This window comes from Vulpes vulpes, chromosome 8 (assembly GCF_048418805.1).
Source record: "Vulpes vulpes isolate BD-2025 chromosome 8, VulVul3, whole genome shotgun sequence".
Taxonomy (NCBI): domain Eukaryota; kingdom Metazoa; phylum Chordata; class Mammalia; order Carnivora; family Canidae; genus Vulpes; species Vulpes vulpes.
The window spans coordinates 89,605,610-89,628,836 of record NC_132787.1 but is presented as its reverse complement, the minus strand read 5'-3'; the positions used below and the strand labels follow the sequence as shown (position 1 = coordinate 89,628,836).

Sequence of the window (23,227 nt, the reverse complement as noted above, 5' to 3'; positions counted from 1 at the left end):
CTGGTCATCAGCATCCTATAATTAGTAAAGTTCTTACAAAGCCACCTACTCAATAGTTATGCTAAACTCAACATTTATAGTTTTACATTTTGGGAACTTTTAATATAATATATTCTTCCTCATATGAATCTTTCCACTCTTTTCATAATTCCCTCCTCTTTGAGATCTTACAGTTCCTTTTTAATTCACACAGGCTTCATTTAGTAAGTGACAAAGAGTTTTCAAAGCAAATTTGGATATAGCAGAACGATAGAATGAAAAAAAAAAAAGCGTTGATGCCCGAAATCAGCAGTCATGGGTTTTGGTTTCAGCCCTGTGACTAATTAGCTCTGCACATTAGACAAATCACTTCCCTTATCTCAGTTTCTCCATCTGTAAATCTGTGAAGTGTGGGTGTTGAAATCAATGGTTACAAACTTTATTTTTAATGTACTGGCAACATTTTTACAAATGCAATCTTTCTTGAATGCCCAGTATATAAAATAGATAGAATTAGTAACTGCTTTTAAGACATATACTCTTAAGGTACAGTAACCCCTAGTTTTCCCCTAGAACATGGGGTAACAATCACTGGAGCAGATCTTTAAGGAGCTTTTTATTACCTTTACATTCTCTGATTTTGTTTACCCTTCACTTATATCATTATACCCATGGCACAGTTTCCCCATAATCACTAACCCCAAAGGGCCAGTCTCAGCAGTGCCAGCTCTTTCCTGCATGTTCTCTGCTCCTCCATAGAGTATGGATGTGGCTAGTTGGAAGAATATTTCTACTTTTTAGCTTCCACCACCATTCTTTCCTCCGTTTAACCTTGAGTTTTTGGAAGATGTCTTAGATAACTTGTTTTTGTCTTAGAGACCATCTATTCTCCTCACCCAGTGGAGAAACATCACAGTTTGAATTCTTCTCCTGTTTAATCACAGGATGGCTCTCTCTCCATTTTCAGTTCTCTCTTCACCTTCTGACCCATTTTCTTTTCCTTAAGTGCCAGTTCCTTCCCTAAGCCACTGGTTTGCAAACTTGAACATGTGTAGAAGTCAACCAGGAATTTTAGTGTCCTGCAGGTGAAACTGATGCTCTTGGTCTGAGTAGCAAGGTTCCATTCATCCAGGCTTCAGCTGCCTTCTGTTCACAGATGTTGTGCCACACCTGCATTGCCAGTCTGGTACTGGCCCTTTGGCCCTCTGCATTTTGAATTAGATAGCCAGAAACATGGAAGGGGTAGAACTGTCTTCATTGGAAAACATCCAAAGCTGCAGGCTGGAAAAACCAAAACTTCTTTCCCTGCCTTTTATCACTTTAATAAGTTTTTCATTTTTCCTCTTGGTTTACCCATTACTTTCCTGCTTTCTGTATCTCCTCTCTTGTAAGAGCCTAAGGCCAGGAAAGAGTCTGATGGATTCATTCTTAATACATAGAAACAACTGATGAGTTTTTCAGCCTTATAGGGCTTTTGATGATTAAACATGCACTACGTTACAGGATCCCTTATTGAAGAAGAAGAAAACAACTTTTCATACCTTCATGTGTTTACATCTATCTGCCTCTTAGAGTTGGAGGACTGATTCTAGCAGTTCTTTTTTTTTCTTCCCTTATTGTGTTTATCAAAGTGTCATGTACATGCTAGGTACATCATAAATGGGTATTGGCCTAGTGATAGCACATGGTGTATTGTTGGAGGTTTATTAGAAATGCCAAAAAGATTTTTCTTACTTTTCTGTTCTGCAGGGTTTGATCTGTTAAGTGTTTGAACTTGAATTTTCCTCTTATTCCTGAGGTGATCTGAACCCAGGGGTTAATGGCTCATTCTGCCCAAATGTACTCCCGCTGATTACTATTGAAAGTTAATAATCTACATACGCTTTTTCTACTAGGGAAATCTACTTGTGGAACCTACGTTTGGATCAGTAGTTTGCTGGCAAGCCCGTGGAGTTATTCTCTCATACATATATTCATACACTTGTTCACCAAATACTTCTTGGGTGCCTGTTTTTGTGGTGGGCACCATACTAGGCACTGGGAGTCCAAAAAAGGAACAACACAGTCATTGCTCTGGAAAGAACTCACTCAGATAAGTAAGAGCACATATGCAAATTACTTTAAAATACAAAAGAAATCCTAAACATTAACATTTATAAAGGGTGTAGCTAAAGACCTGTGGGATATCAGAGGAGAAACTGTTACATCAGAGAATGGGATTAAGGAAATCTCACTACAGGACACAGCATCCAGATGGGACTGGAAGGTATAGTGTAGGAGATTGGGGGGTTGGAAGAAGGAATTCAGGATTGAGGGGCAGAGTAGAGACAAGGTGAAGTGTGGGCAGCTGCCTTGGTTAATGTGTGTCAACATGGGTAGGGAAAAGACAGCTCAGAGGGGCTTGAATGCCAGGTCACTGTAGATGCAGGTGGGCTTTGGAGGTGCAGGATTTTCTCTGCTTCTCAAAGCTTGTTTTCTGTACTAAACCTTTCCTCCAGCCAGTTGCAGAGGAGTAGGGCTTCAGGCTTTTTCCAGGTGTTTTTCAGAGCTCCTTTCTGCCCTTTAGGTTCTGTAGATAAAACCAATATGCAAATTGGGAGATCTCTGGTTCCTTCAAGGAGAGAGAGTTGCTGGTAGGATCTATTCTCTGTTTTAACACCTGTGGTTTGTGATTGTCTTCAGTTAATGAGGGTGTGGTGCCAGGTGGCTGAAAGAACTTGGAAGTAACCAGTTGCCTAGTTGCCATGGGCACCTGGCTGTTTGAGCCAAGTGGCTTGCTGGGTGGGTGGGTGCAAGATGTTATGCACTTCTAGGGTTCCTTTTCCTTCTGTCCTCACACACAGAAGCACCTGGGAAGAATCTCTAAACCCTATAACTCAAAGCAATTTGGAGAGGAAGGGGGAGGTAGCTCTAATAGTAGGAAAATATCATGGTAATGGAAATGATATCAGGCCAAGAGTCTGGAAGCAGTGAGAAAAGTGAAAGTAACATTTATTGAACACCTTCTTCATGCCTGCTTCTGTGCTTGGCACTTTCACATTTATTTGCCAAAGCTGGGGACACCTGTTGCTTTCCATGATGTCTTCATTTAGCATATCGTATGGAAAAAACAAAAACATGTAAACTCATTGCAAAAATTCTTATTTCTATCACTAAAAAATCACCATTTTTATGCAGTTTTTACGTTGCCTGACAGATTTGCAAAACACTTGATGTATTCAGATGGCATGCTGCTATGGATTTTCTGCCTTTAGAATTGGCACTTCTGATACCTTTTTGTTCACTGGTGAGGTCTAGGGGGATATAGAGCAGTGCAAAGTGTTCCACCCACAACCCAGGATGGGCTAGTGTCCATCAGGATGAGAAGCAGTAAGTCCAGAGAAAGAGCCTTGTTGCAGCCAGAGCCTGGTGTTGCTAGCAGATTGCTCTAGCAAAGCTTTCTTCCAGTATGTGCAGAGGCATGCCACTCAGCTTTGTCCTAGAAGCCCTTCCTGGGTTCTGATTAGGGCCTGACATTCCATAGTATGTGACAACCCAGGGATGAAAGTCTCTTTTTAGCACTTAATTCTGTAGATTTTGATTTGCCATGGTTATCATCTATATTAGTTTAATAATTTACAAGAGAAAATGTTAGTTATAAGTAAAGGAAAACCACTTCATACTGGCTTAAGGAGATACAGCAATTTATTAGCTTTCCAAAGCCAGGAGAAGGTTGAGTTAGCCAGTCCACAGTATGAGTAGGATGTAGCTGGACCAAGAGCCTAAGAACGAAGGGTGTGAATACTGTGCCAGGACTCTTTTGTCATTTGTCCCCATGTCTCTCCACGTGTTGGTGTTCTTCTCTCATATTATGCCTCGCCTCTTCCACGTAGGAGGACTGTGATTACTGACAGTTTCTTTTGCCTCTGCCAAGGGACTGGCCTCCACTTGACTCCCAAGTTCATAAATCTTGAAGAAAGGACTGGCCCCTCCTTGGACACATCAGCTGGTCTAGGAGCTGGGAACAGGCAGCTTTATCAAGAGCGCTAGAAGAGAGAGGGGCTTCCCAGGAGAAAGAAGGTGCCAGGCGAGCCTTATCACAAGTGTCCATTATTTCACTGACTGCTTTACACCTGTGCTTGTATTGCTTATAAAGAGCTATGTAACCTCTTTACATAAAAGCCTTTGTGGGCAGCCCAGGTGGCTTGGCAGTTTAGCGCCGCCTTCAGCCCAGGGCATGATTCTGGAGTCCTGGGATCGAGTCCCATGTCGGGCTCCCTGCATGGAGTCTGCTTCTCCCTCTGCCTGTGTCTCTGTGTCTCTCTCATGAATAAGTAAATGAAATAATAATAATAAAAAAGCCTTCATTACCTTTTCTTTAAGTGACAGAGACATACAAGGGATGTGGTCAGTGGTGATCATATTTGTTCTGTGACTGCTTAAGTAAAACTCACTATTGTTTTAACTTGTTTTCTTGGGCTCTTGGATAAAAGTCTGGCGCAAGGTTTGTATCAGTAGGTGTGTATAGAATCACAGCTCAGAGGATGTCTGAAGATGTGGTTCAGTATGATTTGTAAAACAGTTGCAAACATGGATGTTTATTTTAATAAGCTCAGCTCCTTTTTGGACTCATTAAGAACACAATTGCTAGGACAACAGAGAAAATCCCATATTCCAGATTCTCTAAAAATGTTTGTTAGTAGAGAAGGAGGTGGAAGCAAGGAAACATATTTTGCTTCTAGCCAGGACCCTGGCTTACCTCAGAGGTCCCCCCTGCCCCCCCCCCCCCCCCCCCCGCAGCCTTTTCTAGAGCAACGGCTCCATTTCACATACCTTTTAGAGTGATAATGCTGTGACTAGTCAAAGAAAGTGGGTGGATCGTAGGCTGTGTCTATTAGGTAGGGTAACTGATGGGACAGGATTTGACCTGAAGTGAAATTGTGATCATTATTATTTTAAAAGAGCCAGGATTTTTTTCTCCTGAAGTTTGTTTGTACAACATGTGTTTCAATTTAGCTTTATAAGCAGAAGCTATAACCAAAATGTTAAGAGTAAGTACAGCTTTGCAAGCAGATTCCTGCATGAACGAGAGCAATGAAATGGTCTTTGTTTATGAAAATAATAAGCAAGATATAAATTTTAAAAACCCCTAACCCCATACTGTATCACGACATCTAGTAGTAATAAACTCAAGATGTCACTTTTAGAAAACATGGGTAGGTGACAGCAGCTCTATCCTGGTGTCCTGGACTCACCCTCCAAAAGCTGGCTATTTCAAGAACATTGCAGTTTTCCTTTCCTGACCTGACAATCAGCTCTGCCCATTTTCAGAGTATAGTTAGTTAATCATAGAATGTGCCTAACCATACATAATTGAATAAAGGTTGACATTATAGCCTAGAACTCTACGGGCCTTCTTAGTATTCTTAGAGAAGCCATCCTTCCTTCTTAACTGGGTCTGTGTAAAGATGTCAAATGAATACATTTTATTTGGCATAGTGACCTTTAATAGCTTTTAGTCTTTATATTCTTAAGGATTTTAATTTCTTGTTCCATAATTTAAAAAAGTAAACATTAGGGGCACCTGAGTGGCTCAGTCAATTAAGTGTCTAACTTTGGGTTTAGATCATGATCCCATGGTCTGGGGATCGAGCCCCACATCAGGCTCCCCACTCAATGGGGAGTCTGTCCCTCCCTCTGCCCTTCCCCTGTTTGTTCTCTCTCTCTCTCTCTCTCTCTCTCAAATAAATAAAATCTTTAAGAAAATAATTTAAAAATAAAAAGTAAACATTACAATAAATAAAGCATATACTTCTTAATTTGTTTTGAATACTCAGGATGTGCCTGGTATAGGCTGGGTAGTTTAGTTTGGGTAAAAAGGGAATAATGGTTCCTTAATATGGTCTTTTGGAGCATATAGGATTTAGACAGTAAATGGAGAACAAGTCAGTATATGGTAAATCTCTGATATCTTTTCTGCATATGGGTTTTCAAGTTTTTTATACCTTTCTCTGGGAATTAATAGTCCATTCTTTGTGCCCAGCAGCATGCTAGGGGATATGGCATTGTAGTTAAGAGTCCAGGTTCAAAGTCAGTATATGGGGCTTCAAAACTCATCTTCACCATTTAATCTCTCTCAGCCTCAATGTCTATATTTGCAAATGTATAATAAAAGTACCTACCTTTTAAGGTTGTTATGATGATTATATGAGATAATGCATATAAAGCACTAAGCAAAATGACTACTGAGTGAACAATGAATAAATATCAATTCTTATTATTAGGCATAATAGGAAGTAGGAGATCTCTACCACACCCTCAAGAAATTCACAATCTATGGAATATAAACTACATACTGTTTAAACATAAGAACATAATGAGAACTGCCAAGGGCAGGCATAGATTACATTGCAGGTCAAAGGAATCTTCATGCAGCAAGTGAATTTACAATGAAGGTTAAAGAAATTAAAACCATGGCAATTAAAAGGAGAGAAAGAGCTTTTTGATAAGGGGATGATGGCTCCCATGAAAGTGTTAGTCAAGATCTGGTTTTTAAAAATGGGGGGGAGTGACCCAGCTTGATTAGACTACACTGGGAGATTCTTTTTGTTCCCATTTCCATTTGGAGAAACCAAATCAGAAGTAACTCTTTTATTTTTTTATTGTTTTTAAAAACATTTTATTTATTCATGAAAGACAGAGAGAGGCAGAGACATAGGCAGAGGGAGAAGCAGGCTCCCTCATGGGGAGTCCTGATGTGGGGCTCGATTCCAGGACCCCGGGATCACGACCTAAGCCAAAGGCAGCCACTCAACCACTGAGCTACCCAGGTGCCCCTGGAAGTAATTCTTTTAAATGCTACCTTCGTCAGAGATATCAAAATATCAAAGAAGTTCTCAGCCAAGAACTAAATATTTGGTGGAGAAAGGCTGTAACTAGGCTTTCGGAACTCGTACCTCTGTGCTGTACCCCCTTCTGCATGGAAAAGAGGAGGCTCAGGGTTGTGAGCCACACCAAAGGCAAAAGAGGCAGACATGACACCTGCTTACTTCACTTCCTCATCTATTTGACTCAACTTCCTTATTCTTGGATTAGTTTTGCTTTCTGAATCTACTGCTTTCCCTGGCACTTGTACATTTCCCAGCACTTTGGTGAAGAAGTGGTGACCTGATTTCCAAAATGACCAGTGTCATTATTAGACAGAGACTCCTTAGCACTGAGACTAAGGTCTTACAGACATTATTTTCCTTGTTCTTCAATATTCTTTTGCTTAAATTTAATTCCATTTCTGTCATATTCATTGCCATGTCTTAATGCCAATAGAATCCAAATTTCAATTTTGATCGAGGCTGCTTCTGTTGGTAAATAACACAGTGAGCCAAGAGATCTTTCTATCTAGCCAAGACAGGAGACAGTAATCTCCTGTCTTAATGAGAATCTACTGCTGAGTCCACCTTTCACCACTCTCTTTAATCTTCTATTCCCTCCTCTTTCCTTTTCCCTTTTCCCTGCTTTAATTTTTCTTCATAACCTTTGTAACATGCTATATATATTTTACTCACTTTGTTAAATGCATTAATGAATGGTAGCACTGTGAGAGTCTTATTCTTTTACTTGAAGAAACTTGACTTTGAAAAATCTGGATTTATGTAATTTGATGATTAATCCATATTATCAAAATACTGGGGCCTCTAAAGTACAAATCTCACTTAGTATTTTTTTAAAAGATTTTATTTATTTATGTGGGGCTCAATCTCGGGACCCTAGGATCATGACCTAAGCTGAAAGCAGACACTTAGCTGAATGAGCCATCTAGGCATCACTCACTTAGTATTTTTAAAAATAAGATTCTGTTTTGGAAATTTTCAATTTGTTTACAGTGTTTCAAAAACTGATAGCTTTTGTATAATGAGGTGCTTACTGAGACCTAGTTTTTAGTTACTCTGGGAATCATGATTAGTCCTGGATCTAATTTAATACCCTTTAAGTGTAACTCAAAATGGCTCTTACTTGATTTTTGACATACTGTATGATGACTTCTTTATAGTCCTTATGTCTACAAACTGGTTCTGCTAGTAATGGTTATAGCTTTGTTTTAAGCCTTTTGAATTGAGGAATACAGTGGCTTTTTTACAGTCTTCTTATGTGACTTGTAGCTTGTAATATTTATTGTTCAGCTCATGTCTATCAGCAATAGTTAATTGGTAGTTTTTACCTATATTGACACTCAACATATAGGGGGTTTGTTTAGGGCCGCTAGCTTCACTTGGAATTAGCATGTCAAAGGGGTGCAGCATAATGATAAATTGTGCTTGTGTTTACTTTCATTTCCAAGGCTAATCCTTGTTTTTTCCTACACCCTTTTGATACTTGTAAAGAGCCCCAATTGAGAACAGTTATATGAATAAGCCATTATGACCTACACAGAATGTTACCTCTTATTAGTAGGGGTGCAGCCTTTGCTTATATATGGCTCAGATTTGAGTTTTCTTTAATGAAATCTTAAGTAGTCATAGATTCAAGAAAACAGGAGGTAAATATTGAGAATCTTTTTAACTGAAAGTACTTTCTATTTAACCCCATCATTTACTCATTCTCACAATCTTTCCTGCATTAATTCAGTGCCCCCCCCCCAACCAGTTTGTCATATATGTGCTTTTTCAGACATGTTCAAACAAACAGGAGAAGCTCCCAGTCTGCAAGGAACTCACCACCTAGTGACTATTCACTATAAGCCATAGGAACCCATTTCTGTTCTATAGCCAAGTGCTGAGCAAAATCCATTGTTAAATCTCAGCAAAATATCATGGCCATTATTGTGTTGCCATCTGTATGTCAGCGCCTGATAGACTTTTATAAAGGTGCAAGGCAATATTCTGTTTTTGCTTCAGATTCAACATCTTTCCCCCCATTTTAACCTGCTGCAGTTTCAGATGGTACAGAAAGCAAGCCTTGAAAATGTATGCTTGGGCATTTTTAAATGCCCCCTACTACACTATAACCTCCCCCTGCTTTCCAAAATGTTGCCATTAGTGGTTACAATAATCATCTGTAATGTTAGCTTCTAAGAACCACAGTACAAGAGCTTCTTTTATAATTCCCCAGATGGGAAGGAACACATGTACAAGCCTGTTAGGGTTGCAGAAACTGGAAACAGTACTGTGTGGATTTGTATTTTTGGAACTCTTTGGGCTTATTTAAGCAAACTTAGGGATCCATTAGAAATCGAATACCAATTTGGGGGGAAACTCATGTGTCACACCAAGGCAAGTAAATTACATTAAGAATGGTTCATAAAAGGAACTCCTGAGGGGATCCCTGGGTGGCGCAGCGGTTTGGCGCCTGCCTTTGGCCCAGGGCGCGATCCTGGAGACCCGGGATCGAATCCCACGTCAGGCTCCCGGTGTATGGAGCCTGCTTCTCCCTCTGCCTGTGTCTCTGCCTCTCTCTCTCTCTCTGTATGACTATCATAAATAAATTAAAAAAAAAAAAAAAAAGGAACTCCTGGAAAAACTGCTTTCCTATTGAGACTAATGTTTCATGTACTCTTTGCAGGATGCCAGGTGATAGATATTGATTATAGAAACCAGGGTCATTCTATTTGTTGGGAGGACCGTCTCTGAGCATTTCTGTTCTTGCTTCAATAGCAATGAAATAAAAAGTCACAAAGTAGGGAAAGGAAATAATTATAAATTATCCATATGTATATGGAGTGAAGCTACTAAGTACAAAGGTTTTCAGTGGCCTCTACTTTTTTTGCAATATTGTTGTTACTATTGTTTTTAACTGGGTTTTGTGACTTATAGTCAGAGTTTTGACCTTTAACAACGAAACTCAATCTGAAAGTCAGTGTCAGTTCTTTATTATCTCACTTTAAGGTGACCAATATACCTCTAAAGAGGACTACTTCAATCCTTGGGTTATAAAATGAATTTGTCTTTCTGAATGTATTTTCAAACTCACTTCAACCTTAGTTTTAGATACTGTATGAGTTCTGGAGTTGTATTATATAATTACATAGTTTCTATTTGTTGAGACTGTATTTTAAAAAATTTCCACCCTCATTGTACAGAAAGGAACATTCAGGGTTGAATACTTTATCATTTGTGAAAGAGCACGAAATGGTAGATAAACTCAGATTTCCAATCTTGGCTTTCCTTCTGAAATCACTAGTTCTAGAACTTTGGTGTGTTATGGTGGGGGGGGGGGGGGAGGGCAGGAGCAAGGAGTCAATCATGAGTTTCCAGACCATTGCTGAAGCAACTTTAGTAAAGCGGGTTCCTGAAAAAGCACCAGGTGTGGAGAAAAAAGGTTATAAATCAACATTAATTTGTTTACTGTTGTATTCATTTAGCTCACACAGAGTAGATTCTGTGTTCCAGGCACTGTACTAAGGTCTTTCTCTATATGCTTCCTAAATCATACAACCTAAGGTTTTATAAACCTACATGTAAAAATAAAATGTTAGGTGAGATGCTAGGGAAGTAGTTAAATAACCTTAGAATTATTGTCCAGATATAAGTCTTTAGAAATCTAAATTTCCTGTGCTGTCAGAAGAGTCCCTGAAGTAAACAGTCAAAAGCTGGGCTGAAGAGAAAAAAATTATAACACATGTGATAGACCAAGGTTAATAAACCCAATAAATAGCAATAGATAGAAAAGCCCAAGAGTCTTTAGGACAAAGGGTTTGATCAGAGAAGTTACAGAAGAGATGACCAGTAAGCAAATTAAAAGTTGCTCAGCTTTAGTCATTGGATCTCAGCTGAGACGCCATTCTCCAGTAGCCAGACCGCCAACATTAAACTGCACAGTGAAAACAGCTAGTGTTATCAGCTTATTCAGGATGAGCTAGAAACAGGCTCTCTCTCCTACTGATGCAAATTCAGGAGTCCAAATGTAACTTGCTGTAAAATTTTTAGAAAACTAATCTTAAACTATTAAAATGTAAAATCTTCATAACCTGTGATCTAATTAGCTCAGTGTTAGTTATCAATTCAGAAATATAAGTTCTGCCAGTAGAGGATACATATATATCCTTATGTGATCATATTTATTGTAATTCTATCACATGGCTAAGAACTACAAACAACCTGAATGTTGCTAGGGGAATGGTTTAAAAAAAAAAATCCATGCCATGGAATATTGTGTGGCTATTTAGGAAGCAGTTGGTAGAGTGATATGTATAATACAATTCCATTAAGGAAAACAAAACAGAAGGTTAAAGAGCTATTTATATGCAAGTGTGTATGTTTTTATGAGCATAGAAAAAGCTGCTTGAGGCTCCATACACAGTTAATATTGGTTAGTTGTAAAAGTGAGGGGTGGAAGAGCTTTTCCTATATAAACTTCTGTATGGCTTGACTTGTTACACAACAAGCCTAAATTTTGTCACATAAAACCAAAAAATAATTGAGAAGCAAAATGATAAAAAACACAAAATGTTGGGTGCCTGAGTGGTTCAGTTGGTTAAGCATCTGCTTTCACCTCAGGTCATGATCTCAAGAGTCCTGGGATCGAACCCCACTTCTTCTGCAGGCTCCCTGCTCAGCGCGGAGCCTGCTTTGCCCTCTCCATTTCCCGCTCTAGCGTGTGCATGCACTTTCTCAATGTTTAGAAAAAACAAAACACAAACCATGAGAAAGAAGAAGGGAAGTGGTCCCAGAGAGAGAAGGTCAAGAGAGTATAGTTTCTTTGAAGCAAGAAACTGAGAGCATTTGTAGAAGAAAGAGGTCATCCATGTCAAATACTGTTCAGAGATCAGGGAAGATAAGCACAGAGAAGCATTTACTGTGTTCCGTGGATGCCTTGGTGAGGGCAATCCCAATTACTTAGTGGGGTCAGAAAGCTATTCTCCTGTGCTAAGAGGATAGTAGGAGGGAAGGGAGTAAAGACTGGAAGTGCAAACACCGTTTTCAAGCAGTCCGTGAAAGAGAGGAAGGAGATGAGAGAGAATGCTGTGTAGAGAACCAGCATGATTATTTTCTTTCTTTTTTTTGAATTTTCATTTAAAAAATTTTTAAGTTTTAAAAGATTTTACTTATTTATGGGAGAGAGGGAACATGAACAGCGAGAGGAGCAGACTCCCCGCTGAACAGGGAGCCTGGTGCGGGACTCAATCCCAGGACCCCAGGATCATGGCCTGAGCCAAAGCAGATGCTTAACCAACTGAGCCACCAGGTGCCCCTTTAAAATTTTTTATTTTTTAAGATGGGTGAGATTTCTGGTTCTTGCCTCTTTGTGTACATGCTACACACGCATCCTCTAGGCACAATAGAAGGCAGAATGAGGATAATGTCAGAGCTGAGCTGGGTAAATGTGATGACCAGCTTCCCATAATGCAGGAAAGGAAGGAGTGAGGTTAGTTTTAGACCGAAGGAAGGACCCTGGTATCTGAGATTCTCAGTATTCATGGGTAGTGATTCTTAAAGTCTAGATGGGACCCTCCTAGGATGGCAGCTGGGCCCTCCAGAGGACCTAAGAACCAATCCAGAAACATATGCCAGTTCTTACCAGTTCTTATGGGTGAAAGATGTGCAGTCCAATTAAGTTTTCCAAAAATTTATGTTTGACTTAGAGCCACTACCAACCAAAAAGTAAAATGATTAAGAGTTACTAAAATCTGGTTTTCACAAAGTAAAACCATCATGCTACTAGAATTTATTCTAATTCAGTATTTTATTTGTGGAAATCTGGCAACATGCAGTGCTTGGCAATAATCGTGAACCTATAAATCCCACAGTTTTGACTCAGGACACTTAGATCAAGGTTGGCTTGAGTTGGTTATGACATTCAATTATCACTGTTCTTGCTTTTAATTATAAATTACAGGAAGTTTAGCTTTATCATTACCAGTTTAGTTTATTATGGGTTGTTAATCTTTCAGTGTTTCTTTGGTACATATTTGGATCAACAATGTTTTTGTCTTATAATTTTCTTATAACCGGGCTTTTAAGAAATGTATGTCTTGTGGTTCATATGTGAATCATCCACAGTCGTTTTGCGAAGTAGATGTGTATGTAACCCCCTTCCATTTGCTCGTGTGGAACCATAGGTCATAGTGATATGTTTCTTGGGAATTTTTGCTCTTTATATAACTTACAACATACTCTTAAGGTATAGATAATAAAATTACTGGGTATTTTTAGATTTTGTTGTTGTCTTATGACATAAATCACATTCATAACTCTGATTCTTCCTATAAAAAGAAAATTATAAGCCACTTATATATATTATAAAAATTATAAGACATTACATATTATCATTAGCAACATGTTTGCTGCAATTTGTTAACTGTGTTTTTGACCAGTTCGTGCTTATTGCCAGATTCACTTTTCCCCTCTTGGAACGTGGGAACAAATGAGATAGGTGGGAGTCTTTTCCTAGCTGTGGTCAGCTCTGATCAGAAAGTTTGAAAGCCATAACTCTAGAGGAGTGATTGGCATGTGGCAAAGGATGTGCAGAGCTGCTAAATGCAAATCCAGGTACCTCACATGCTCCAGTCTCAATGCCAGTGGACTGTGAGCTCAGCACCAGGAAGATGTTATAAGAGCAGGGACTGATGACAGTGTGTTTTTTACTCCCTACTTAAGGATGTAAATGAAGACCCTGGAGAAGATGTGGCTCTCCTTTCTGTCAGTTTTGAGGACACCGAAGCCACTCAGGTGTATCCCAAGCTGTACTTGTCACCCCGAATTGAACAGTAAGTATCAGTGTCACTAATTTTATATAGCCTAGTGTTTCACTGTGTTAGCCAGACATATCTTGCTAATTCTTTTACCACTCTTGAACTCTTGAAATAATTTCTCTTGAACTCTTGAAATAATTTCTCCTTATTGACTTTTGTTATCTTAAACATGAGTTGTATCGGGAGTTTAGAATGCCGAGTAGATGCAGTTAGTATTTGCCACTGCAATCTTTGGATGAGTCTTAGTTGTGCAACTTGTGATATGAATACTGTACCTTTGTAGAGAGAGATGAGTAGGCAGGCTGAATCCGAAATTGCGACTCCTTCCAAATGTTCCCTGAGTACATATGGTTACAGCCCAAAGAGGACTGCTCAACAGTGTCCTATCCAATTTCTTATATTTTTGTGACTATTATAGTTATTTGTAAAAATGTAACTAGTCTCCTGTGAATATTAGCAACAACTTATTCAGAGGTTAGTAATGGTGATATTAAGAGTGGAGAGCTTTAAAAGAGGACACTTTTGAATTACTCTTCTGTGTTTATGTAGCGCTATATAATTTTGCACAACATTCCTGCTCTTTGGCACAAGGAGCTTGATACTGCATTTGTGTTTTAACCAAGTATCTTTACTTTTTGGTAATGAATTGTATGAGGACTAGCCTCACAATGTGCTTATTGTTGGTTGAAATGCTTCAGAAGCTGATTGTACTTCAAAGGAAGCTAAGGTTCATTGAAGATCGATTGTTATGCAGATTTGGTCGGGAACTTGTGATAGGACAGATTTTTCATCAGCAGGGAGAGTTCTTACAGATTTTGACTGAAATTTATGATTAAAATTCTGTCAGTTGGTCAGGGTTGGCTGATTTCTGTCTGTGAGATGTGGTCACCATCCAACGTTCCTACACTGAGTCATTTTTACTCCCTCTGGCCCTAGTTGTTCTAATTCATGGATCATGGACATACCATTTTATGCACTGCTACAAAATGTAGGATGTCAAATATGTCAAATATGGATGACTAGAGGCATCAGCTATTCTCTCATTTATTTGTATACATCTGAGCACCTAGGACACATTCTCTCATTTATTTGTATACATCTGAGAGCACCTAGGACAGGACTTTACAGTAGCAGGTATTCACTGAATGTTTTCATTTTTAATTGAAAATACTAACCCACATCAATAAGACACCAAAAGTGTTGGAGACAGTACGATGAGCTGGTGGCCAGGGCTCTCAGGTCAAGCATATCCAGTTTAAACTAACCAGGTCCTGCCACTTACCAGTTGGCAAAACATTTAACATCTTTGAACTTGCTTCAAAATCGAAATAGTGATACCTGTTTTATAGTGATATTTTGAAGATTACGTTAAACCCTCTTCTTAAGGCATTAATTGCATTGCCTGGCACTTAGCAAGTAGGAGCTATTAGTATTGTTATTATCGATATCATTCATAGGAGAAGAATGCATGAGTGAGCGAGTGGTTAGGACAAGTTAGGGCAGGAAAGGAGAGGATGGGTCAGTAAGTGAACAGAAACTAGTTCTCAGTAGTCACTCTGTACACACGTGATAAATTAAGAAGATATTTTGGTGATGAGAAAAGAGGGATCTCCATGAAACAATCACAAGATGTAGGTAACAAGAATATATTGGTTAAGCTGCCGACAGCAATTTGCCAGCTTGGAAAAATGATTTTCCCAGCACCCACATTATTTTTTTTTTAAGTTACTGCCCCTAGGTTGCAAAGAAACTTGCTAATAAAATATTTCCCTGTCTAAAAATCTATGCCATCATGTGATAAATTATCAGAGAAGGTTATATTTTAAAAATTATTTCCTCTAAAGTCTAGCTTTCTGTGTGTCCTCCCTCTTCTTTATGTTAAGAACTGGCTGCATCTTACATTTCTAGGTCAGTTTCTTCGGCCTTTCTCTCCAGTAGACTGTAATTCAACCAGACTCCCTCACTTGAACTTTTCTTAATTTACCTGTGTGCTCTTGCCCACGTGCCTTTGCTAAAGCTGTTACTTCCGTGCATAATGCCTTCTCCAGCACCCTTTTCCTGTTGAAATAGAGCTTTCCAAATGCCATTTCTACCATTTTTCCTGAGCACCATTGGGCTGTCTTCTCTAGCCATCCCCTGAACTCTTATAATACTGAATTTGTATCAGTTAGAATCTGCTCATCACAGATTTAGTTAGTGATGTGTATTGGTTTTCCCATCTTTTACTAAGTTGCTACTCAGGGACAGAAACAAGTCTTTTCGTTTCCTTAATGTCTTGCTGAAATGCAGTGCCTGGGGAGCAGAAGCCTGGTTGGCAGTGTTCTGGGTCAATCAGTAATTATTACAAGAAAACTGGAAAATGCTACACTGAGGGGTTTTACATTTTTTCCTGATTGATACAGATTCACTTTGTAGAACCGCCTTTGTAATAACCAATGAAAACTGCCAAAAGTTCTTACATCCTTGAGTAGAAGTTTTAAAAATTAGGTTTTAGAAAAAAGGTTAAAATGGAAAATGGTCAAACTGTGCTATGACTTTCTAAGGGCTTACATAGTTCCAAGTTATTAATATCTTTGTTAACTCATGCAGAGTGTTTGGAATATAGAATGGAGGTAATGTCATTTCAGTAGGGCCAAGGTCATAGGTTGTTACATGGTACTGGGTACTGGTCTTTAATATTGTGTTAAGCTCTCATTTGTTTTCTGTGTTCATACTATCCTGTCAACTCTGAGCCATCTAAGCATTGATTATAGACTCAGACTTGGAAAGTGCTCTCAGGAGTCATGGAAAAAGCATCCCATGTGGACCCGCCCAAAGCCAGTGCCAGATGCTTGCCCTCAGCCGAGGCTTGTACTCTTTTTGGCTTTGGCTATGGCTCTTTCTAGGAAGTTCCAAACCCCATGCAGTGCATTTGACAGGCAGGGATCCAGGCCTGATCAATGTGGGTCAGTGATTATGTGGATCGATGGCCTGATCCACATTAGGTGAAAATTGGCAAGAAAAGACTTGGATTCTCTCTGTCTGCTCTCCATGGGTGTAGAAAGATATCTTGAGCCTGGAAGATAACATTATTTCAGTCTGGCTAATGCCCCTCTGCCCCAGCTTGTCCATGAAGTAGGCAGGAATATTATGCTTACACTAACTAGTCTTGGAAGTAGGAAAAGGCTACTTTGGGTCTTGTCTTCACATGTGGGAAAAGGGATCAATTTGCTGTACCCTAAAGATTTCTAGGGACATGGTTGCCAAATGTCCCCAAATTAGACGATCCTCACAAAAGGGAACATCTGTCAGAGCCATGGGATTGGAAACTCCCAAGTGTATTATAATTAATGAAGCTCTAAAATACAGTCTCATTTCAAAAGTCTGTCTTTTTGCCCAGGATCCTGGAAGAGTTCTCTGGTGTTTCTGGAGACACTAGAACCTGACTTGGTGCCTTTATGGTGTTTAGATGTATGTTATTCCTGGTCTCCCACTATGGACATACACCTTGCAAAGTAAAGCTTCTGAAAACTTCATGTTCTTCTCACACACAAGGCATTTATGAAATACACTTATTTCAGGCACTCTATACATTTGTTTTCCAAGGAACCCAAGCCATTCAGGTAATTGAGATACTAAATAGTATTCATTAAATGAAATAAAACAACTAGTGGTCAGTTATGCAAACTAGATTTTGGTTGAATATGAAGAGAAGAAGAAAAACCCAGTTTCTAAACTAGTTGCCTTTTTTTTTTTTCCCCTGGCAGACAAGCTGCCCTTTTAAGGTGACATCATCAGAGCTGGCACCAAACCTGCTCTACCTTTCCCTCCTTCTCAGACTGTTGGTTGTTCCAGCAGTGACACCAGAGGTGAAACGGGCAGTTCTCTTTCCCGAAAGGTGTGGGCCCATTTCTTGGCTTGAGCCCGTTGGTGGGAGTGGTTTGAAGAAAACCAGCTTGTCACTCCCTGTGCTGTTCCCACTCGGTGCATAAAAAGAGGATTTCAGCCCCTGAGGCAGACCAGGTGGCATCTTTCACAAGTACAGAATTTGTTTTTAGAACTTTTTGTTGTTAAGTTACAGTCCGCCTTAGAAATAAGTACTCAAAGCTTACCAGCCCACAAATGCTCACCATTAGGGAGCCCCGGGTGCCTGCAAATACTTTCAGGCATCGAAAGCACAAGAACTGACCGAATGTCAGGCCGTTGGCTGGGTGCTTCGGAGGATATCAAGATAAATGAGATAAGGCTATGCCCTTATTAGTTTGCTTGTAAGATTGTAGGGGAAATAAGAACAAATATGGCAAGTCCCAACTTGTATTTAGGTAGAAAAGGCATGAGAAGACTTGAAATCAGAAGCCCCCGGTTCCTCCACTTATTACCATGCAAGATACATGGCCTTTTTGAGCCTGACTCATGTCATCCTGTGCAAAGGTGGATAAGTCCTAACTTTCTGTTTCATCTCATCCAAGGGGGACATATCTGAAAGTGCTTCCTGTAGTGTCGGCACATGGGCAATGCTCAGGTAGTGCTGCTTGATTTGTATAAATATCAAAACTAGACTTTTTTAAAACCGTGAGAGTTCAGGGCAGGATGAGATCACAATCCCATTTAACTTGGTGGAGAGGAGACTTTTTGGAAGATTTTGGGAAGCCTGGGCTCTTGCAGCGTAATACGGAGCATGATGTGGCATTTCTAGAGATTAAACACATGCTACTGTGTAGATAATAAAAATATATTCATTTAGTACTTTCAGATATTTAACTGCTTTCACTTTATCATCTCATCTGATTCTCATGATAGTATTCCTAATGTGTGTTCTAGAATACATCTCTTTTCCTCTATAACATGGAGTTCTTAGACCCTTCCTGATCTTTTTTGCTGACTCTTCTTCCTTTTTCAAGCCATTAAATTATGCTAAATTATGTTTCCCATGATTTCATCCCCAGAGCTTTACCTCTTTGTGGACAATCCCATTTCTAATCTCAGCTTTTCTCCCTGCTTGCAGATCTGCTTTTCTAGCCACTTGATAGGCATGTGTTCTGTTGACACCTGAAATGGGAAGTGTCTGAAACCAAACTCTTCACTCCTCCAGTAAGCCAAGGTTTCTTCTTCACAGCCCTGTTTCTGTTCAGGATACTCTATTTCTGAGGTGTCCAGGTGCTGCATCTGAATGGCATTAGCCAACCTCTGTTTTGTATTAGAAATATCCTGTCTCCATTAGATCTGTCCTTCTGGTCATTCCTACTCTCATTTCCTAGTTTAGTCCTTTGGTTGCCGTGTCTCCTGATGGCCTTTTAACTTTTCTTCCTATATTAGTTTATCCAGCATGGAGCTGTCCCTGTCTTCCTGAAGGAAGTCACATAATGTTCTGTCCCTGCTCTGCACCATCAGTGCCCCTCTATCACCAACTGAATTAAGTACACCCCTCTTGGTGTGGCCTCCGAAGCTCTTTCTCTTATAGGCCCAGCTGATCTTTCTACCCCAGTCTGGGTTCTGTGTCCTGTTGTTCAGCCAAGCTGGTTTTCTGGGATTTCCTGTGAACACACCTTGTATTTTTTTTTTCTTCACTCCCATACCTTTGCTTGGGCTACTGCCTGTATGAGAGCATTGACTTTTATTTCCCTTTCCTGTAGAATCTGTCAAAATTCTGTCTAGCCTCACAGATCTTCTCAGTCCCCACCTCCTCTATGGAACTTTCCCGACCACCATCACCTGCCTCGCCAGCAAGACTCTGCTTTTCCCACCTGTGTTTGTGCCTCTGTTGTCATACTGTTTCCCTGGATAGCACACTCCTTAAGGAGTTTCCATCAGTTGAGGGCTGGTGAACCACAGCTCCTATGCTGCCAAGCTATCCCTGTCACTTGGTCAGCTCCCACTGACAGGAACCCCTGGCAGATCGGAAGGCTTTGAACCTGTTAGATCCCTATGCTACAGAGGCAAGTGGTCTCCAAAGTGTATGTGTCTTGTGGCCCAGCCAGCCAGCTTATTTCCCTTATGGGTTCCTGGTCATGTTTCCTAGAGGTAGAGCTTCATTTCCTAGGAGTGGCTTATCAACTGAATCCTGAAAGTAGTAAATATGCTTTTGATCTTATGCGACCTACATCTCCTCCTGTTGTGGCTTCTCCAGCCTCTTTCCCCTGCCTTCGCCCACAGTGTGCCTAACCACAGACATGGCCTCTTGGAACATTTGGATAGCCTGTAGTTCAGAAAGGCTGGGCTGAATTAAAATTTACCTAATAGGCCTAGGGAAAGGGTTGGGAGGAGCTGAAGATTCAAGTAATACTTAGAATTATGGGTGAGAATTAATGAAATGATACATATTAAATTTGAATAAATCAGAGAAAATAAGTTTTTAAAGCAATGAGTGAATTCAATATCTTGTGATTTTATTTAAATTTAGTACTGAATTCAACATCTTAAAGGGATGGAGAATTTTTGTTTCAGATTCTCAAAAGATTTTTTAGAATAATTAGAAAAATTGTGCATATCTAAACACAGATTTTAAAGAAAAGATAATTCCCTGTCCCCATTTTTTTTTAACCTATATCAGTTGTCTCAAGAAATAATACCCCAGATCTCTTGGGTGATTTTGTGTCAGGATTTAAGTAATAGAACATCATAGTAAACATAGTTTAATTTAGCCTTACTCATGTTTACTTGAGTCACTGAGATAATCCTATAATAAATATTGTGCTCCTGGAGGTTCCCCCCCTCCCTTTGATAAATATATAGTCCTGAATATAAGACAACCAGCTGTCAGGAGAAGATGTGTATTTGGTTTTAGTGAAATGAGCTATCTTAGCCTGTAGGGATTTGAGATGTTCGTTTTACTAGTCTGGGAGCAGGGCCAAAAGGGTTCTTCGTGACTTCGAATGGAATTCTGAAAAGTCAGTTCAGCAAGTTTTCATTAGTGAATTTGGCCTTTTGTCTTGCCAGTACCTCCTGAAAGATCAAGAGCTCAGCCTGCACTTTGAAACATTACCAAAACGAACCAGAATGGAATTTAGTTGGGGGAGAAAATCAATCAGCCCCCAAATAGCATATTTTTGGAAACATTCTGGTGTAGAACTCCCACCTCCCCAGCTGCCTGAGTTGGTGGTGTATCAATGTTTTTATCTAGCTTTCTTTTTCGTCAGAAAATATACATTTAGCAAGAAGATGTATACAATAAGTCCGTGATAACTCAGATCTCACTGGTATATGTTTCTTAAACTTCTTTGCCCCTTAAGCTCTGTCTTGGATTTATTTTGTGTCTGTGGGCAGTTTCTATGCCTTGTTTCTCTCAAGTGCTATTCTCCTGTCTACAGCATAATGATTAGCTTTAAACTTAAGATTTAACATGTCTTCGTTTGAAAAGTCAGCCTAGCACCTTTCTGCTAAATATCTCAAGGATTTTGTGCAGTGTTTTTTCTGTAATGAAGATGAGAATTTCATGATTTTCAATTTTTTACTGTATTTCAACAGCAAAACTCTGTGCTGTTTTCTGTAGTGTTCATTTATATTTATTCACAAGTAGGAAAATGATTCCACAGTGGAAGGCCTGAGATGTAGAATGGTAGTTAACAAAAATATTAGGTTGTGTTACAGGTAGAAGCAGAGAAATTAGCAGAGAAAGTAGAAGAGGAAATGGTTTAGAATGTTCCAGAACTGATGGAAGATACCAATCCTCAAATAAAGGAAATACAGTGAATCTCAAATAGGCTAACTGAAAAGAAATTGACACCTAGACACTTCATCTGAAGTTGCAGAACACCAAAGATTAAAAGTTTCCAAAGTTCACACACTATGTTTAAAGGAATAGCAGATTGATTGACATGGACCCCTTTGAAAATCTGATGAGAGCCATGGACTTTACCACAAAAAAACGTGCAAAGAAAGTTTAAATACAGTTTTGAGAGTAACACACCTGCCCCTGAAGCCAATTCACAAACCTCATTTGAGGATCTGTGTTCCAGATTTCAGTTCTGCATTTTTAATGCCTTCTGTACCATCTCATGCTAGAATAATTGCTGAGGCTTCAGATTTAAATTTAAAGAGTAAATTATAATCCAGTACTACCCATTTCCCCTTCTCCAAAATCTACACTTTCCCTGTGTTCTTCATCTTCATTAATGTCTTGACTAGCCTTGTACCGACAGCAATGAAATGTAGACATCCTATTTTTGACTTTCCCCTCACCATAGTTGCCTGTATGTACACAACTGCTGGTTGATTTTGCCTCCATGGTGTCTTGTGTTCATCTGCTTACCCTTTCCCTGAAACAGCCCTGTATCGAGCCTGTGTATTTTACTGTTTGCCACAGTAATCTTTTGAAAGCAGAGCTCAGCCCTTGTCACTCCCTTGCTTAAACACTCTTGGTATCTCTTTTCAAGACAGGAATGTGTGTGTGTGTGTGGGGGGGGGTGGGGTGGGTGGGACCTGCATGTTGTTGTCCTGTCTGAGCAGCCTCAGTGCTTAGCACACTCATAGCTGCCTAGATACCATGTATCCCAGACTCCTGGACCACAGGTGATGGAACCAGGGTTGGGTACTTCTGGGGATTCTCCTCAATTTTTTTTTAGAAGTATAGTTACCATTGTTTAACAACAATTTTTATCCAATATATTTAGATATTTTGTAGCAGGAGGATGGTAGGTTATTGAGTTGGCCATGCTGTGAGATATGCTGCATTGTGTCTTGATCTAGTTTTCCATAAGAATTGACTGTGATTGTAGATGTTCTTTGAATGACATTCTATTCTACTGCTATTTCCCGTTCTTTTTACCTCTTGTGGTTTTTAGTAAAACGTACCCCTTTGAGATAACTTATCTGAGCTACTGTCGTCTCTCAGCTGGACTATTGAAATACTCTTCTAACTGGTTTTCCATGCCTTGTCTTCCCACTCCTAACTAGTTGCTAGACTGCAGGCAGAGCAGGCTTTCTTCACAAATCAGATCTCATCATTCTTTATTTTTTTTTAAACTATGTATGTATGTGAGAGAGCAAGAGAAAAAGCAAATGCATGAGCAGGGGGAGAGTGGCAGAGGGAGAGGGAGAAGCAGACTCCCTCTTGAGCAGGGAGCTTGATGTGGGGCTCCATCCCAGGACCCTGGGATCATGACCTGAGCCAAAGACAGAGGCTTGGCTGACTGAGCCACTCAGGCGCCCCTCATCATTCTTTAAAAAAAAAAAAAAAAAGAAATCATATTTTTCTTCATAAATGATCACTTCAGCTTTATCACACTGAAGGTTTTTTCCTGTATCTACCAGGTGTGTGTGTGTGTGTGTGTGTGTGTGTGTGTGTATGTATACATATATAGTGTGTGTGTATATATTTATATTAATGCCACCTATTGTAGTCTTTGATCGCATTCTACCATTTTTCCCTTCATACTGTCCTGAAATCTGAATTCTTCCAAGTCTTTACTTCTTCCTATCCTGTTATTTTAGTTTCCTTCCCCTTTAATTTTTTTTGTCAAACCTTTGGTGGAAGTAGAGATGAATATGTAAAAAAGGTGACATAAAATTATAAAAAAGGTGGCCCTCAACACTCCTATGTGGCAGTTGTTCCCATCCCTCTCAAGTGTGAGGACTAATTTTTAGTCAAAACCTTTTCCATGAGGGGGC

General features: G+C 39.6%; 1 protein-coding gene across 7 annotated transcripts in view; it reads left to right on the top strand.

Moving 5' to 3' along the window:
- BABAM2 (BRISC and BRCA1 A complex member 2) overlaps nucleotides 1–23,227 on the top strand; it is a 405,688-nt gene that overhangs the window by 213,546 nt on the left and 168,915 nt on the right. For all 7 annotated transcript variants that reach the window (XM_072767925.1, XM_026016020.2, XM_026016025.2 and 4 more), the window contains one exon: nucleotides 13,548–13,657. In XM_072767925.1, the coding sequence (XP_072624026.1) occupies nucleotides 13,548–13,657 (110 nt within the window). The remainder of the gene's footprint in view (nucleotides 1–13,547; nucleotides 13,658–23,227) is intronic.